The sequence below is a fragment of the Ranitomeya variabilis genome, chromosome 7 (genome assembly GCF_051348905.1).
Source record: "Ranitomeya variabilis isolate aRanVar5 chromosome 7, aRanVar5.hap1, whole genome shotgun sequence".
NCBI classification, from domain to species: domain Eukaryota; kingdom Metazoa; phylum Chordata; class Amphibia; order Anura; family Dendrobatidae; genus Ranitomeya; species Ranitomeya variabilis.
This window is the reverse complement of record NC_135238.1, coordinates 17298895-17313139: the sequence shown is the minus strand read 5'-3', so window position 1 is coordinate 17313139 and position 14245 is coordinate 17298895. Positions and strand designations below refer to the sequence as shown.

At 39.5% G+C, this 14245-nt stretch overlaps 1 protein-coding gene across 5 annotated transcripts; it reads left to right on the top strand.

The window, feature by feature from the left end:
- The first annotated feature begins 463 nt into the window (after positions 1–463).
- Positions 464–9411, top strand: LOC143785430 (NXPE family member 4-like). Of its 5 annotated transcripts, none has more exons than XM_077274276.1 (7): positions 464–537; positions 3765–3822; positions 4126–4258; positions 4378–5108; positions 5780–5838; positions 6178–6396; positions 7289–9411. In XM_077274276.1, the coding sequence occupies exons 3-7, from the start codon at positions 4181–4183 to the stop codon at positions 7831–7833; spliced, it is 1632 nt and encodes a 543-aa protein (XP_077130391.1). In that variant the 5' UTR covers positions 464–537; positions 3765–3822; positions 4126–4180; the 3' UTR covers positions 7834–9411. The 5 variants fall into 5 exon arrangements, with proteins under 5 accessions (XP_077130391.1, XP_077130392.1, XP_077130388.1 ...); XM_077274273.1 differs by having other exon boundaries at positions 484–537; positions 3724–3822; XM_077274277.1 differs by lacking the exon at positions 3765–3822.
- Positions 9412–14245: the final 4834 nt, after the last annotated feature.

Below are 14245 nucleotides of genomic sequence, written 5' to 3'. Positions count from 1 at the left end.
AGTCAGCTTCTGACTAACTTCCTATCCAACCCCCAGTTTTACCAGACTGTGAGGAGTGGCCTAATACATAGCACCCTTAGCTCCCCCTGGAGGCCAGACTGTGAAATGTATTGGTGACTGTGATACCTGGTCAGGCGAACTCCTTCAGTGCCATCAGACGTACCATAGCCCCCCTTAGCGGCGGAGCATCAGTACTGCAACGACCAGGACTCTGGGGCGCTGCAAATATATACATATATAGTTCTTTATTTTTTTTCTCAACTGTTAGCATTCCTCTTAACACAAAAATAGCACCACCTTCACTCAATAAAGTACAATTAGTAGTTGTCATCCAGACCCACACAGAAGACCAAGTAAATGGACTTTGGAGACTTCACACGAAGCAATGACGCATTTCATTCCGAGGTTAATGGGCAGAGAATATCTTGGGTTCAAAGTTAAACCTTCGTATATGAATGTATGTCATCGCTCCACCCTGTTAATCAGATGGCGTCTTGTTAATCACGGCTGTAGTGAATGGGGGCACCGACGGTCCAGGTAAGAAAAGGATTAAAGAAGGTGAATATAAGGCAGGGAGTGACAGATAATGGATGATGATTGAACAGATTATATGTCATCTAATCCTGAGCAGGAAAAGATTAACTGATTCATCAACATAATGAATTCTGCCCAATATGGAGCTGTACTTAAAGGGGAAATTCACTCTTACAAAATTTGGCTTTTTGGACTGAGCACTTTAATATTGTAAGATCTTATCATTTGGCTCCTGTGAGATGATCAGGGGCCACAGTTATAACTTAGATGAGTGCCGTCCTGGTCTCTCTATAGAGCTGAATGTATGGGAATAACACTATACAACCAATCAGCACAGATGTGGCCCCTGAGATCCCCTTTATGCTGGTGAATTTGAAAGGTGATTTCCACGGAGCGTCCTTCTCCTTTAACACTTCATTCTCCAGATCACTGCATTAGATAAATGGGCACCGGGGAGAGGGGAGAGACGCAGGAGCTGCTCTATACAGAATGCGGAGAGGTTGTTCGTTACTGATTGTCGGGTATTTATGGTTTTATAGTTATTTCTACAGAATATTCAGATTAGATCCATCGTAAAGCTGATATCACATCCCGGTAGTTTGTCATTTCTGGTAGACTCTTGAACTTTGACAGTCGCCATTTGTCTTACCCAGGTTTTGTTATTAGACACTTTTGTAATGAGCAAAAATCTGATTTTTGGGATCCCCGACTCTCCTAAAAATTGGGGTCCCCAGGTGCCCCTTCCATCAGAACTAACAAATATATGAAAATCGAGTCCTTCATCTGTTATAATCGATGTAACACATTTCCAGTGATAGAAATCAATCGCGTCCACTAGATTCCTGTAAATTATTCTATGACGATAGTTTTTTTACGGTCTTATTGTTTTTTCTCATTGCCTCCATGTTCTGGAATCTCACATCTAAAATAATAAAATGAGGCTTTTATTACATTCAGTCGTGTTTTACTTTTTTAATTACTGTATTAATTTAGTAATTTATTTATGAATTTATATATTGCTTTATATGTTCATTAGTTAATTAATGAATTAATTAATTCATTGTTTCATCTATTTATTCATAAATATAAACATGCATTGACTCTCATCAATCCATATGCTTCTGATTATTTTATGTGTTCGTTTCCCTTTGATCCGAATTGATTGATACATTAATTCCTTCATTCAATCATCAAGAAATTTCTTCCTACATTAATTACCGTATGTACTCGAGTATAAGCCGACCCGAGTATAAGCCGACCCCCCAAATTTTGCCACAAAAAACTGCGAAAACGTATTGACTCGAGTATAAGCCTAGGGTGGAAAATGCAGCAGCTACCGGTAAATGTAAAAAGTAAAAATAGATACCAATAAAAGTAAAATTAATTGAGACATCAGTAGGTTACTGGTTATTGAATATCCATATTGAATCAGGAGCCCCATATAATGTTCCATACAGTTCATGATGGGCCCATAAGATGCTCCACACATTAGGGGCCCCATGAGATGCTCCACACATTAGGGGCCCCATGAGATGCTCCAAATATTATGCCCCATAAGATGCTCCACACATTTGCCCCATTTGCTGGTGCTGCGATTAAAATAAAAAAAAATCACACTCACCTCTCTTCGCTCAGGCCCCCGGCACTTGCGATAGTCACCTTCCACGTTCCATCGCTGCGTGCTGCTCTGTCTTCCATCCTCCGCACTGACTGTTCAGGCAGAGGGCGGCGCGCACACTAATCGCGTCATCGCGCCCTCTGACCTGAACAGTCACAGCCAGAGGACGGAAGACAGAGCAGCGCGCAGCGATGGAACAGGGGACAGGTGACTATCGCGCAATGCTCCCCCTCCCCTGATATACTTACCTGCTCCCGGCGCGGTCCCTGGCAGCGTCTCACTGTCAGATGGTCTCCGGGAGCCGGCGGCATCAGCGGTCACGTACCGCACATTACAGTCATGAATATGCGTGCATATTCATGACTTTAATGAGCGGTACCATGTGACCGCTGAACACAGGAAGAGCTGCCCGGAGACCATCGGACATGCAGAGACCGTGCCAGGAACAGGTGAGTATATCACAGCTGCCGCTCCCCCTCACCCGCCGACCCCACACCGACACTGACTCGAGTATAAGCCGAGAGGGTCACTTTCAGCCCAAAAAAGTGGGCTGAAAATCTCGGCTTATACTCGAGTATATACGGTAATTATTTTATAAGTTCATTTATTCAATTTTTAAGAATTTCTTCTTGTGCTCTTTCTCATTTATTCAATCATTGATCTATTCATTGTTTTCTTTCATGCCATCCCAGCTTCTTTTATTTTCTTCTTTTTAAATCATTCAGTTTTTCATTGATTTTCTTTAATTCACACATTCTCTCGTTCATTCATTTATGGTTTCATCCATTCACTCATTCACTTTTTATCATTAAGTTACCATTTAATCTATTCATTCACATTTTTCTATCCATAGATCTACCGTATTCCTTTATTTATTAATTTATTTATGCGCTCACTTTATCCTTATATATTCATTAATTGTTTTCATTCATTATTTATTTAATTAATCAATACCTTTTTCATCTATTTATTAAAGAATTTGTATATACATTTATTCCCATTCATCTATGTTCATTAATTCATTTCTTTTTTTATATTTAGAATTGAGAGTCACTCATGGTAATTCTGCTTCATGTCACCTGTCTTATCCATGTTTTGGGTTTTTTTCTGTGCTATGTTGTGGAAAAATTTGTGATTCTTCAGAATTTCTTTTAGTCTTTGCCTGATGAAGAGACCTGTGTAGTCTCGAGAGCTTGCAATTTGTTACCATCTTTTCAGTTAGCCATTAAAAGGTATCAACCACTGAGGACTCTCAATTCTAAATATTTTTCTATCCACTGGCTAACACGGTACCAAGATATATATCTTTTCTGTTTCTTTTTTTAATTGAATTCACTAATTTTAATTAAATTCTGCTTATTATTATACTCTCAATTCATTCATTCATTCATTCATTCATTCATTTCTGACAACAAATTAGATCAGATTCCAGATGTCCTCTCAGTGTACAATGCTATGGGAAAAAAAATGTATCCTTGCTTTTAAAGACCTTACCATTCTCTTGTGGTACCGCATATCATTCATTATCTTTTAAAGAGTTAATTCATTCATTCATTCATTCATTAAATTAGTCTTCAATTCATATTCATTCATACTGGACTGCCGGGTACAGAAAACAGAACATCAAAGGTGGTGACTGGGTTCCATAGTTAACGCAAGAGTGCAGAAAGGTAAGTTCTTGAATATATACTCACATTAATTCATTAATCGTTCATTCATTTATTCATTTCCCAACTCTAACAAGGATACATTTTCATAAAGAGACTTCATGTAAAAAAAAATGGCCATGGCAAAAGTGAAGCTTCTCATGCAAAACGTTCCTTGGGCAAATAAGACAAGTATTCAATTATTGATTGATTCCCGGAAAGTATTGTAGACTGGAGATACTTAAATTTGTTTTTTTATTCCATAACATCTCATTTCATTAAGATCCTTCACCATTTTCTAAGTTTTACCATGTATATTTGGAGCAGAACTCGATCAGGATCAGGACCGGCAGCACAATGATCTCCGAGTGAACCGACCACCATGCGTTACCCATTGATTCCAGTACTTCTCCTTGCCGTATTATTTCTAAGCTTTGGTTGGTACCAGGGCAATTTCCAGGTGAGACTTGTCTACACACCTTGAACTTTTTGACTCATTCATCTTTCTCTAGTAACTTGTTCACCAGCCACAAAATCCAATTTTATTTCTTTGTGTGATGCAAATTTTCTGAATTTCAGAATTCTTTTAGGCATTTTCTTCATACCTGCCTTGCACCCAACACCAACCAAAGACAACCGTTGCTGAAAGAGTCGACCCTTCCACCGAAAACTGAGCTCCAAGTTGAAGTAGACGCCATATTTGACAATATAGAGAAACTGATTCCCAATGTGTCATTTACTTTCTTTAACCAGACCACAAATGGAAAGAAAAGTAAGATTTCCATTGTCAATCCCCAGGAGACGTACTGTGTGGGAGACGACTTTGTTGTCCAGGTTGATATGTTTGATCACTTGGGCAACAGAAAGACGTATGGCGGAGACTTCTTAAGACCAAGACTAGTTTCTGCAGCTCTTGGAGCTTCTGTTTCAGGAACTGTGGAGGACTTAAAAAATGGGTCCTACCACGTTCACTTTCCATTTTACTGGGCCGGCAAAGTCAATGTCAACATCCTGTTGTTCTACCCAAGTGAAGGAGTGGCCGCTCTCTGGAGGTCAAGACATTCCAGTCAAGGAATTATTGGCTTTGAAGGGAAATATGAAAAGTTTGGTGCAGAAGCCATAACTAAATGTGCCTTTAGGCTCTCTGAGGAAGCTGGGAAGGAGATCTGCGAATATAAGGACCCTCTATACGAGGAGGTCTTCCACTGCTACAAAGCTCCCAACTTTACTTGTGAAAGTCTGAACGAAATGAGAGGCTATGATCTTCAGATGTCATATCTTACCCCGGTGGAACAACAAATATTTCAGAGGTACAATTTTCATCATGGTTTTAAAATTTCCTTAAAAAGTAGCCATCATTTTAATTATTATTTCAAAATTGGTAGTATGGATGAAAATAAGCAATTTTCTAATGTATCCTATCGGAAGAATCTGCTTCCTTCTCCTCCTGGATTGATCTTTCATTCTCGATTCAAGGGTAGAAGGTGACACTTGGTGCTTATAGGTCTGCACTGGAGGTGTATGCACAAAATGAAATGAAGTGGAATCCGCTGGGTTAGAAAGCTTACTTTCAAATCCTATGTTAGTGTAGAGTAAGAGGATCCCGATGCAACACTCTAACTTTAGGATAGAGTGCTGAATGAGAGTAGAGGAGAGTAGAGAGTGGCTATAATGAACGTCTCTCACTCTAGAGGATCCGGCACATCCAAGTAGAGGACCATTATAAAGAGTCTAACTTGCTCTGGAGACCCATCCGGTCCTGCATTACACAGGCAGGTCATTGATTTTAATGTACACAGTGTAATACCTCATTTCACCCGTAGGGGCACTGCAGGAAAACTAAACACTTGCTGCCTGGTTGCTCTATAGATCACTGTGACCGTTGCAGACAAAAAACAAACATTCTGTCCAAATTATTTCAACATTCTATATTTTTATAGACTATATATCTTGATTATTTTTTATCATTCCTGTCTTAAAGGTCAAATATCGGTGTACAACTCCCACAAATTTCACCTATCATGGTGGCCCAATGCAATAGTAAGTTTTAAGAGAATATTATTTTGATTTCTAATTTTTTTTTTTATTGCTTCAATAAAGTCCGTTTAGCCAATTTTTTCAGAAATAAGCTGAGCTGAGCTGCAATACCAGACACACTCTATGGACAGGAGGGGCGCTGTTATTTATTTATTTTTTAAAGTAAACCCATTTTTTTTAACCTTTACACCAATATAAGTTACTTTTTTTTGTGTGTTACTTATCTCATACTGAAGGTATGTTATGAATTTTGAATGCAGGTTTGGATGTGACGAGTGGAAGAGCGAAATAATAGATTAAAATTAAAAAAAAAATCTATATAATTTCTTGGATCTTTTCCAGCCACAGTAAATGACCCAAAACCAAAGTGTCAGCCAGGAATGAGCTCCCCTGTCCTGAGCGGTTACTACTACAATCAGATCTGGAATCCGCTTTACTGTAACATGACGGCTTACACGACGGCGGACAACTTTACTAAGTGTCTGCAGGGGAAGAAGCTCTTTCTCATTGGAGACTCCACGTTACGTCAGTTCATCATGCACTTCACCGAGGGAATGCAGAGTAAGGATTACACCAGTTTTTTGTATTTTTGTGTTGCTTTTATCCATTGACAGCAAGAAATTAAATTAGAACTCAAAGTGCAGATTTATTATTCCTCTCTGACCTTTTTCTATCTAACTTTACACCAACAGTTGACCTACTTTTCCCTTCTGGAGGGGTTGTCTCAAAATTTATACATCAGGAGCACACTGCTCCCCTGCCTCCCGGGTTCGTGCTGGCCGTGGGCAGGTGCGCTCTTGATGATTGACAGTTTGGACCAGAGTATTCTCAATAGGAAGTACATTTTTAAAAGTTGCTAATTTTTTTCCAGCACTTAGCAATTTACGCAAAGCCCCTCTAATATTGTTATTTCCATAAATTGCTCTCGTTTTCTCTAAGTCACATCTCCACTACTCCACAAAAAAAGTGTTTAAAACATAAAATAAATAAGTCTAAAACTGCAAAGTTATGAGCCAAAATGCACCAAAATTTGCCTAATTTTTCACATATATCTAGGCTCAAACAAAGTAAATAAAAAATCTCCTCCAAATTAATTTTCTCATGATGAGAGCCCATCTTTAAAAGCAATGGGTTCAGGTCTTTGAATCCCCCAAGGATGTCCCATTCAGCCACACATTTCCCATCCAATGGCTCCAAATGCTGAGGAAATGTGGAACTACATTGTGGCTTTAAGATGACCGACCAAGCTTGTAGTATATGGATGGACTGGAACCATCAGAGAAGGACAGTCTAACTTAGAGGTCCTCTCTGGTTCATTGAGGGGGTTCTGTGGGGCAGCCCTCCTTCTACGATGGCCATAGGTCCTATCTGGATTTGTAGACAGTGGTCGTCTTCATTAATATTATATTTTTGTATGATCATCTTCGCTTACTGATATGTTTGTTTCCTTTAGTTGTGAAATATTTCCGATACCATTATAAAGGATGGGCAGGTTGGTCTTGGACGCTGGAAGCCATGAACATGGAAAAGGATATATATGTTTCCTATAAGAGGCATGGCTTCCCACTGGAACACTCTGCCTTCTACTACATCAAGGAGGACCTCTACACCAGTCGTCAAATTGACCAGCGCGGCGGGGGGAAAGACATCATTTTTATAATCACGATGGGACAACATTTTAGACAGTTCCCTCTAAAAATTTTCATTCAGCGAGCCATCAACATCCGCAGAGCTCTTGAGCGTCTGTTCCTCAGGAGTCCCGCCACTAAGGTCATCATAAAAACTGAAAATACAAGAGAGACCTTTGCCCCAGTGGAAAGACGAGGGGACTTCCATGGTTACACTCAGTATCTGGTCCTCAAGGAGGTTTTTCAGGGGATCAATGTTGGTTTTGTGGATGCGTGGGACATGACAGTGGCATCGGCTACAGCATCTGTGCATCCTCCTGGGTTTACTTTTGCAAATATATTGAGCCTGTCATTCACCTTTGCCTGTTAATGAAACAAAATAGGAAATTATTATTTTTTTAGCAAGTTATTTGGACCACAAGGATGTTTTAGATCATGGGAACGGTAATTCTCGTTTGTCAGGAAAAGTCTTGGAACAACGTTTATGTCCCAGTCTATAGAAGACTTCTTGAACCAGATTGTCTTTTTTTGGATTACATTAATTTCTTTGGGCAAGTTATATGGACCAAGAGGGTATTTTAGATTGGGTGAAGGTCCTATGGACCAGGGAATTTCTGTTCCATCAGAATCAGTCTGTTGGGGTAGCATCTACAGAGGGCTTCTTGGAGCAGATTGGCTTTCTTGGTGATTGAAGGCCACTTACACTAGGGCTGAACTGTTGGATTAGGGTGTGAATCCTAAATATGGAAAGTTTTTTTTGGCCGAAATAGATTCTAGGATTGGGGAAGATCATTTGAACCAGGAGAGGTCTCCTACGCTAATGAAAGCTTCATTGATTTAAATACGATCAGAAAGTTTTTTGGGCTACTAAATTTTACTCCAAAGATTACTTTGACAGAGGGGTATCTTTTCAAACAGGCTCCCTGGATCACAGTAGGGTTTTTGGATTAGGGAAGACTCCATAGACCAAGGAATGTCTCTTAGAGGAGGGAAAGCTTTGCAGATCTAAATATGACCAGAATATGTTTCTTGGATTACCAAAGATTACTTTGATCAAGGAATGTCATTTAGATGAGGGAAGGCGTCTTGGAGCACAGAAGGTTTTTTGGATTAGAGAAGACCACATGGACCAGGGAATGTCTCCTAGACTAGGGACGGCATCTTATCAAAGTAGGAGTCATGGATCAGTGAAAGCCATTTAGACTAGTGGAAGACTGAAAAATAGGATGTCTCCAGACCATAGGATTTCTCCTATACTCGGTAAGACATTTTGGACTAGGGAATGTCTTCTAGACTAATATTATGGATATTCTCTTTATCAAGATGGTAGGATGTTGTGAGCCTGAGATGATGTTCTCTTGAACCATGGATAGAAAAGTGCCTTCAAGATATATCAATAAATAAATGAATAAATAATAATAGTAATAATTGTAGTTTGTGAGCCCTCGCGGGCAGGGTCCTCTCTCCTCCTGTACCAGTTGTGACCTGTATTGTTTAAGATTATTGTACTTGTTTTTATCATGTTTTCCCCCTCCTCACATATAAAGCGCCATGGAATAAATGGCACTATAATAATAAATAATAATAATAATAATAATAATAATAAAATATATGTCTCTTGAAATAGTTTTGGAGACTTTCTAGACTACAGTAGAGAACAATTCTAGCTCAATTAATAGAGGGAGGGATAATTTGTATAATATTATAATTATTTATGCACTTCTGAAATAATTTATTTGTATATTATTATGAATTTAGTGTCAATAAACCAGTGATTTTATATATTTTTTAATCCAATAAAGTTGGGTGGAATATTAAACATTCTCCAGTCTTTCTGCTGGTTATCAGATAGATCCCAGTAATCAGTCGACGCATTATCCGTGACTCCATATATTATGCTCCAAACCTTAATGAATCACCCCTTAAATTATTTCTTATTTTCTTTAATATTTTTGCAGCATAGGGCTGTGGACATAAGGAATTAATACTTATTACGGTCTGTTGCACCAAAATTAATGTTTTACTGGTATGAAAATTAGGTCCAGAAGTCCATTGGTTAGTCCTGTCAGTGCACTTGCAGTCTTTGGCTCCACCTCAGTTCTTCCTCCTAGTGCCGCCCCTGCTTTTTGATTGACAATAAGAAGAAAGGTGACATTGTGCAGCAGAGTCTATATCTCTGTACTCAATGAAAAGTGGTGGTGGTACCGGTGGAGAGAAAAAAAGAGGACCCATAGACTACAAGTGCACTGTTACACCAACTGGTGCACTTGCGGACCTAATTTGCATATAGTTTGCACTACTGCAGGAGATGAATATCCATTGTTTTTATTTTAAAGGGATCCTGTCACCAGTTTTTCCCATATACAGTAAGGCCACCACCATTAGGATCTTTTTTACAGCATCCTGGTAGGCTGTAGCATAGTCCCCAATCCCCTATGCAATAATCAAACAGCTTTAATTATACTCACCTGCAGCGCAGTCCAGTCTAATGGGCATCTCTGGTCTTGATCCGGCGCCTCGTTTTTTCTTAGGATCGTCGTCCTCCTTTCCTGCTAAGTTTGGATGATCCATCCTACATCATCCACACTGTCCCCTCGCGCTCCTGTGCAGGCGAACTTCTCTCTGCCCTTCCCACAAAGCAAAGTGCTAAAGTACACATGCTCAGGGAAAGGCCAAAGAACACCGATGACCTGACCTGGAAGTAAAGCCAGTGTATGGGCACTACAGTATTTTGCACTGCCCTCCGCAGGGCAGAGAGAAGAGGGCCTGTGCAGGAGCGCACTGGGGACACTGTGTGGATGATGTGGGATGTGTCCTCCACACAAAGCAGAGAAGGAAGACAGCAATTGTGAGAAAAGAGGAGGTGCTGGATCAAGTCCAAAGTGTCACAAGAGTGTCAAGTCCCCCTGGAAGACCTGGAGCTGAACAGTTATATTGGGTAATGAATCACAGTCCTCTTTAGAGAAGGAGTGATTCATGCCCTAATTTAAATGGATTTCCATTTCCTTCAGCACTGAGTTAAGGAAGGACTCTTTCCATGCTGGCTGAGATTATACAGCCTGGTTGTTCTCAGCTACAACTGCTTACCCTTTACTCCCTCTATATATACAGGCTCTGGGCATTTAGTCCTTGCCGGTGAAAGATTCGTCTTCCTGTACTGTGTGCTAATCCCATAGTGGACAACCCCTTTAGGTAAAATATCAGAGAATTTATGTTTTCCTTCTTCACACCTTTAATCTAATAAAGTAATTGCCTTTAAAAGGGCTGTCCATTGAGTAATCCCCCCAATGGCTTAGAATTGAATTAAAAAAAAGTAGTGTTCACCTCATCGAACCCCATACTGCTCATGTTCTATATCTTTTTCATAGTCCCTTATTGACACACATGAATTACTAGAAAATGGCAATTACAGGATTATGAGTCCCTTATGTAGCCAGTGATTGGCTGAGTTGGCATTTCCAAGCATTCACAATGTTAAAATGGAACCTGGAAGTTGACAATGTGAGATTTGTGCAACATCAGAACTGGAGTAGCAGCAAATTGTGGAGGTGAGCAATCCAGTATAATTTATTTTTTTATCCACTCTGAGCATTGGTAAACCTTGCAGACAACACATTATTGCTGGGATATGAGACTGTAAGCTTTGTTGGGGCGTGCGCTGATTTGAATGGTTCAACCTTATGTACATCACTACACAATATACTGGTGCTATAATATAAGTAAATTAATAAATAATAAAATGCTGGATGATTTGAATATAAGGCATCACAGTATCTGTATGTATTTGTATTGTCAATTGTATAATTGTACTTGCTGTCCTGGTTGTATAAGGACAGCGAGCTGCATGGTACATTTCCCCCCTTGCATGTTGATATATGAAAGGGACTGTAATGGGGTTAAAAAACACCCCTTCAAAGTTAAGTTGTATCATGTTGTTCTGCCCATACTAGCATTTATTATGGTCATTCCAAAGATGCAGCTTCATCATGACCAATAAAGCTTTTTCTATTATTCCTTATCACTTATGTCAAAAGTAATTTCAACTTAAAATGCTTTCTCATAGTTGGATACTATAGTAATCAGTGAAGTATACAGCTTTTGTTCCACATTGAAAAATCTTCCTATCTTGTGTTACTATGAAAATTCAGACTTGTCATAAGGACTTTGCATATATGCTAAACAATATTTATATCAGTGTCTACGCCTACAAAAAATACCCATGACAAAAGTGAGCTGAAAGCGTCGTAACTTCTGTCCTGTAAAATTCAAGGGTAATTTCAACAAGCTTTGCATACAACAAAATTCTAAGTGTATATAAGAAATGTTCTAATATATCTTTATCAGATAAATATTTTTTTTATAAACTTCTGCTCTTCCTCCTTACTGCTGATCTCACCATTTATACTGAAAAACATCTATAATAAATCATGGTCAAAAGAAGAACAACTGCCAGCTTACTGCGGGATCAAATTCTCCTGCTAGGTGTAAGGAGAGTGGGAAAGAAGAAACATAAAGAGAGGGAGATGGAGACACACCTAGACCCTGCTGTTGCTTTCTAATTAGTGTTTTATATCACTCCAGTGATGGGTTCACAGATACACTGCAAAGTACTGTTGTTTAATGTCCACCATGCTGCTGCTTCTGAACATATGGTGCATATAGACAAGAGAGCAGAAATCCCTCAAACCTGTGTATGTTGTTGTCACGGGTGTGTCAGAGGCTGCAGACAGTCGCACCGCATCTGGCAGCAGAAGGTCTCAGTGTTTGGCCTTGCAGACTAGTGGCCACCTCCCCCGGCCTTAATGGTGTCAACTGGATCTGGGTGTTTATTACTTCCAACTTCCTGTTGGGAGTTGCGGATGTTATTTTCTATTTGCACTTCCCTGTTGAGGCTTGGAGCTGCAGCAGTCGATTAGCGTCCTCTTTGGAGTATAAAGGTTGAATGTGTTTCTCTGTGAGTTTACTCAAGCTAAGTGTTCCCCTTGTTTTGTGTATCCTAGCTGTCTTTAGTGTTAGTTGGGTTCAACCAGCGTTCACCCCTTCCTTCCCTAAGCAGGGCTTACTGCTAGGGTCTGAGGGACTAGGTATGCTGCTCGGCAATAGGTGCGGAACCTATTTAGGGTCTCTTAGGGCAGACAGGGTGACGTTATATCTGCCTAAGGGTCTCCACTCCCCTTTTCCCTAGTGTTTGGCCCCCTTCCCCTTATCCCTTTGTGTTGCACTTAGTCTGTTCTATACTGTGCGTGACAGTTGTATACTGGGGGCATCATAATCTCCACCTGCTAGACGAGAGACTACTGACTAGGGACAGAGTCAATAGAGGGAGAAACTGGTGATTACAAGTCATATAATGGCAAGAAATAGTCTTATTCCTCATTTACATGCAGCAGCTTATTCTGAAATGTGAAAACGAACCACAGGCATGTTAAATTATCTATAACTAGGCAGAGGAATAAATTACAATGGATATATAATGTCTATACAACCCTATTAACGTGCCATGTTTTTAACATGCAAAAAATCCAAGAAGAATAAATTCAGAACTTTTTCAATGTCGCCCTTAATCTGCACAAATACATTGAAAATCAAACTGAAATTATTTTGAGGATTAAATTTAGAAAACTAAAAACCAAAATAATGCACTTGTATAAATGTGAACACTCCCTTATAATTAAGAATGTGGTTCTGTTCGGAATTTGTTTTCACATTACTCTCATGTTACAAAGTAGTCAGTGCACAGCAGCCATCATTTTTCTGACATTTTCTTAGATTATTTTTACAATGAAAGCCATGGTCCATAAACAGCTGACAACACAACAAAGGGATATCATTGGTGAAAACTATCAGTCATGAGAAGAGGATACATTTTTTTCCAAGGCAATAGATATACCATGGAGCAATGTGAAGACGCCATCAAGAAGTGACTTAAATTTGTCATAACAGTGACTACCTATATCAGGTCTGGTCTAAAGACAATTAGTCCAAAAGGCTGCCAAAAGGCCTATAGCAACTTTAAAAGAGCTGCAGGAATTTCTGGCAAGTACTGATTGTGTCTAAGCATTCTTCATATGTCTGGCCTATGTGATAAACTGGCAAGACAAAAGCTATTCCTTACAAAGAAAAACATTCAATCCTGGCTATGTTTTGCCAAAACCTACATCAAGTTTGCCAAAAGCATGTGGAAAAGTGTCTGATGAGACCAAAGGGACATTTTCTGGCCATAATTCCAAAAGGTATGTTTGGTACAAAATCAACACTATATATCACCAGTAGAACAGCATACCCACAATAAAGCATGGTGGAGGCAGTGTTATGCTTTGAGACTTTTTTCGGCACCTGGAATTGGGACCTTAGTTAAGATAGAGTAAATTCAAAAGAGTTCCATATATTAGTGAATTTTGCAACAAAACCTTCAGTCCTCTGCTAAAAAACTGAAGAATAATTTTACATTTCAGCACAATAATGACCCTAAGTGACTTACAAATCAGCAAAAGAATGGCTACGCCAGAAGAAGCTGAATGTTTTGCAACGGCCCAGCCAGAGCCCAGAATCCAAGTGACGATCTGTGGGTGACCTGAAGATGGTGCTGTACACAGTAGATGTCCCCACAATGTGACAGATGTGGAGCAACTACAAGGAAGAGTCGGCAAAGGTCTCCAATTCTAGATGTGACAGACTCTGAACCAAAAAAGACTGAATGCCGTCAGAAACTCAAAGGAGACTTCAACAAAGTATCAGTGTAAGAGTATGAATATTTATGTAACCACATTATTTTGGTTCTT